The 4,992-nt window shown below is 41.4% G+C and overlaps 1 protein-coding gene across 1 annotated transcript in view; it reads left to right on the top strand.

Moving 5' to 3' along the window:
- ARHGEF28 (Rho guanine nucleotide exchange factor (GEF) 28) overlaps positions 1-66 on the top strand; it is a gene marked incomplete at its 5' end in the record, with an annotated part of 52,982 nt that extends 52,916 nt beyond the window's left edge. The window contains one exon of the mRNA XM_010081698.1: positions 1-66. This exon is cut by the window's left edge and continues 83 nt beyond it. Coding sequence (XP_010080000.1) covers positions 1-66 — 66 coding nt within the window.
- Between the last annotated feature and the right edge of the window lie 4,926 nt (positions 67-4,992).

The raw sequence follows: 4,992 nt of genomic DNA, 5'->3' as shown, positions 1-4,992 counted from the left end.
CAGCCTGAGAGCCTACAGGATGCGGAGAGGGGAGGCAGAGTAGAGGAGAAGATTGTTTACCTCTGATGGCTTGTTTTCTAATCTCGATAGCACTTCAGATATATAATAGTGTTTGCTTTTCTAAATGTCTGTAGTTGTTCTCTGTATGACCAAATGGCTTTAAGGATAGTATTTAATATTCAATGCAAGATTTTCCCCATGATAAATATAACGATTAAGTTATTTTGAAGCCTTTGTTTTATAATCTTTAATTTGTGACATGATTTCAAATGCTTTGCAAGAAGCACTGGGTAGCAGGGGAGATGTAACATTTTGGAATTGTGAGGATGCCGCCAAGAGCTGTGAAAGCTAGTGTTGATTTTCTCTTGAGTCCTCTTTTTAAAAAGGTCAAGCTAAGAGAAATGGGCCTGCTATTAGAGATTTCAGAGTATGGACCAGTAACCTTTTAACAGTTGTGATATAACATGAGAAGACAGCAATGTAAGAATGATGGCTATAGCCTTTGCTGAAACGTGCGATGTACTCTTAACTGTCGGGTTATTTTCCTTATCCCCTGGCTCAGGAACTGCTCATAAGAGGATGTTTTTTTATGGTCTCAGCATAACTGCATAATTGTAAGTGTTTGTTCATGTCCCAGAGCTTATCATCATTTTGGTACTACTGCCAATTTCTGTGCACAGATGCTATAAATCAGTTTGCTATTGTATTATAACTGTACCTCATTTCAGTAAGTGCCCATATGCATTGAAATTTACCAGATGAAACCATCTCAGTGGTCAAAAGAGAAGAAGGGGAAAATAGTAGGCTTTTAGTTAACTGAATCCTTCTGAAATCTGCTGCTTTCCTGTGTAGGAGCCAGCTAGCTTCCTGCTTCCAGGTTCACAGGATCATCTGTGTGTTAGGCAATAAGAAACCAGGACCTCTTTCGTACCTTTTTATGTTTCAGAACACTTGTACACTTCTGTTGAATTGAATAAATGTTCACTGAATGTCTGGAAAACTGTAGCTTTGATTTGTTGTCAGATCCTCCAAAGAAATTTGAAAACAGGAAGAAAAAAGGTGGAATCTACCTGCCTGGTTTGCACTCTTCCCTGCTGCAGTTGTGTCTGCCTTGGTCCAGTGCAGCCAAAGCAGTGCTCCAGGCACCCCATCTGGTAAAACCAAGGACATGCGTATTTGAGCAGGCACGGGCAGCCCTCTGGTCTGGCCTTTTGCTGCTTAGCATGGCTGGTGGTACCGGCAGCAGCACAACAGCGATGCAGCTGGTTTGCGTATGCCCAGCTCACGGGACAGAGTAGCACAGGATTGTCCCTGCCTGTTTTGTCTGGATAAGGTGCAAGCACCATATGGTTTCCATTTCATCCTAAGCTTTGCATTGTGCAAAATCTCTTGCATGGGCCAGAGTTTTAGATAGTAGGTGTTTGTCAGCAAGGGTTTCCTGATGTGGAGGATTCTCTCCCAGGGACTGGTGTGCTATTGGGAATATTCAGAAGCAGAGGTTTCTGAGTTGCATCTTACTGGGCTACCAGACTAGCTGTTCAGTTGATATCTTGGACTAACAACTGAGCAACTGACTTTCTCCATGAGCAGGACCTGATTTCCAGCTGGTATTAACTGGGTGCCAGTGTCATCAGGAAAAGATTGGGCCTGCAGATGTATTTTCCAGTTTCTACCTCTAGCCTTCAAGACTCCAGCTCACCTGGCAGCACTTCTTTAATATGTCTTCTTCTAAGAGAAAAAACCTTTTTAGAATTTCTGGAAATGCTTTACCTTCTTTACTTTTCACAGTTAGACTATAATTAAAATGGGAATCCAACCTCTCTTAAGGGTCCTACAATAAGGACAGTCCATGGCCTCTGTATTTTACCAGTCAGCAATGAATTCAGAGTTGTCACCTGAACAGCTTTTTGGCAAATTTCAGAATAGCCAGACCAGTTTCTTGGGATGGATCATGTCCCAGGATATGTGCACTGCCCAGGGACCAGTGGGAAATTGTGAAAAACTGTGTAGTTTTCTCCACAGTTACTCTCTCTGCATTTTATTATGCCTTTGCTGAAACATCTGGTACTGGTTAGTGTCAAATCCAAGCTGCTGGATGGATAGCTGCTGTCCCAGCCCAGTGTGGGAATTCCCGTGTAAGCATCTTGCCACTGGGAGAAGAGAAGATACTGCTTCTCTCATCAATTTCAGTTGAGGGGCTGGGAGTCGAAAAGCAGCTGGCTGTGACTTCAGCTGTTGTGCAAATTCTTCGAGTCCCCTAACATCAGGCAGAATCTTATTTTGCTCACCTGTGTTTACAGTAAAACTTCTGGCACTTGAGGAAGGCAAAGGCAGGAAACAGGTGGCCTCTAGATTTAGGTATTTTAATTGTAGAAAATGTTTAAACTATAGGCAAGTATGGTCTCGGCAGGTGCTCTTCATAACAAGACGTATTATGCACCCCTGAACTCTGTCCGTTATTTAGGCATTTCTTAATACTTAGTAGAATGTAAATGCAGCCCCAATGAGACTCAGACATTTTAGAAGGCTGCATTTTCTGTCATTGGCAGGCATATATTAATGATTTGTCTTCTTTTTTAATTAGAAAAATGTATTCAGAAGTTCTCCCCTTCACCTTTATTATATTGTTTTGAAATGGGCTTATTTGCAAGGCCTGTTGTTTTTACTTTTAACTCATCCCATATACTGTGTTTTCTTTTTGCTATGGTTCTCAAGGTATCGTGCCTCTGAAAGCTCAGAATCAAATGCAGTAATTAATTTCAGTGTTTAAATTAAAGGAACAGTTACAGTACCACAGATGTCCACTGCACCAGGCTGAGCTTTCTCTCTGTTTTTTCGTTTTTTTTAAGAAAACTTTCTTCTATCATTTATCAACGGGGGGATTTCTTTACTGCAATAAGTAGACTTTGTCCAGCATTTTGTCATTGATCTTGTTGCATGCTAGTAAAGCTCTCATATCTAACGACTTTGAGAGATTTTTAAGGGAAACTCGCAACAAAGCTATTTTCAGCAAATCTGTAAAAATGGTAAAAAGGAATTAATAAAGGGCTCAAGCTTACAGCGGGCTGGATCCAGAACATTGGATTTATGCATTCAGTCATTTACAGAATGAGGCCAGAACAGAGAAAACGCTTCACTTGGCTGCTGTTTGAGTATTAAGGTAAACAACACACTTAGCTGCATTTTTAAGAGATTTTTCACAAAGCTTGTCTATGTAATTTTCAAATGACTAAATTGAATACAGATTAGGCCCTCAGCAAAACTCCCCAAAGGTTGTTTACTAAAATGGTTAAAAAAAAAATCTGTTAATGTTTGCCATGTAAGGAACATGAATCATTCTACCTAGCGTGCCCTGTGGCTGCTATATGCCACCCATTTAGATTAAAAAATGAGTAAGATTTTTCACTGCTTGTTAATCAACTAGGTGCAAACTCTGTAGTAATGTGCTGTAACACCGGTAAAATCATGTTCGTGGTGCTGGTCATTCAGAGGAAAGCAAAGAGGCTGTGCTGTGGTAAGTACAACTTGCTCTGGCTGAATTTTGAAAGCAAAGGAGAGTTGCAGATGAGGCAGTTTTCCTTATGCATCTGATGACAAATGGGGAAGTAGCATGACTGCTCGGGTACCTTCTAATGAATATTCTGTTTGAAAATAATTCCAACACCAAATCCTTCCCATCCAGAGCCTTCACTGTGCCCAGTCTGTATTACAGAGGTAGAAACAGCCTAGTAGGTTGCAGGGCATTAGCATACTGTAACAGGTAGGATGTCTGCTCTGTCTTAGGGAATTACAGTGACTTTTTTTTCCAAGGTAAATGGATGTGTTTGTTGTTTTCTCATCCTTAGTAAAGATCTGTACATAGAAGCACTGCAGAAGTACCTGTGAATATTCTTGCTAAACTTAGTCGTGAGGACAGCTACATGTTAAACACCAGAAAAGTTTTCCTGTCTCACCTGCTGCCAGGTTCTGAGATAAGATTGTGAGGATGGCCTGAATTCAATGGCTTGAATTTTGCATAAAGGCTCCCTTTGGCAGGCTGATATGAAACCAGAGTGTTTAATTTCTTCAGTATAAAGGAAAAACCTCAAAGGATAACCTTTCTGGCATTAATCTTAAGTGTTTGCATTAATACAGCCCTTTGCTCTGCGAAAGTGTATCAGACAGTAGACTACTAGGCTTCTTGTATCAGGAGATCACCAAAGACTGAGAGGACTGTGGAGGAACTTGCGTGTGTTTTGTGGGCCATGGTGGTGAAATGGTCCAGGTACATACATCATCTAGAAGTGTCAATTTTTTTTTTTACTGACAGGCAGAGCAGTGTTGGCAGCAGCTCTATCCAGGCCAGTAGGTGGCTCCCAAATTCCCAGAGACCTATGTTTCCTGTCCTGGGGATCAGCAATGCAGAAGTTTCTTCCTCTTCTTGTTCACTCAGTCTTGGGCTCAGATAAGGATGTTCCCACCCCTCACATGGAAGAGCTCTGCCACAGGGAGGTCTGCAGCACCTCCCGAATTCTGAGGTTGGGTTTTGAAATAACCTGAGTGGAGACTGGGAGGAGAGAAAAGAAACATGAAAAAGGCACTCTGGGTACAGAGAAGTCAGGAAGAGTATCCTCTGCCATGGGATGATTTCTAGGCTCCTCCGTGGAATGAGCTTTTCTATTCAGATTAAAAAAAAAACCAACAACACTACAGTAATTGCCACACTACTTATTGTTTCTTAGGTTGATAAACTGAGAACTGGTTAGATGCCATATTTTTTAAATCCAGTACCAGATGGAGCAAGGATCAGATATTTTTAAAAGTGACAGTGAAGTGTGCAAGCTGAAACAAAGAATGTCTCCTCTGGAGGCTGATTAGCAGACCCAAGGGAACTTTCTTATCAACTTTCTATAAAGCTGACAAACCATGCCTACAGGAGCATGTTCACACAAAGGTGTGAAGCTCTCACCAACCCAGGTTATCACTGCTAACAACAAAGCCCTGCGTGGATGA

This window comes from Pterocles gutturalis, unplaced genomic scaffold (genome assembly GCF_000699245.1).
Source record: "Pterocles gutturalis isolate BGI_N339 unplaced genomic scaffold, ASM69924v1 scaffold43459, whole genome shotgun sequence".
Lineage (NCBI taxonomy): Eukaryota > Metazoa > Chordata > Aves > Pterocliformes > Pteroclidae > Pterocles > Pterocles gutturalis.
Note: the sequence above shows the minus strand (reverse complement) of the source record. Positions and strands in the feature narration are given on the sequence as shown.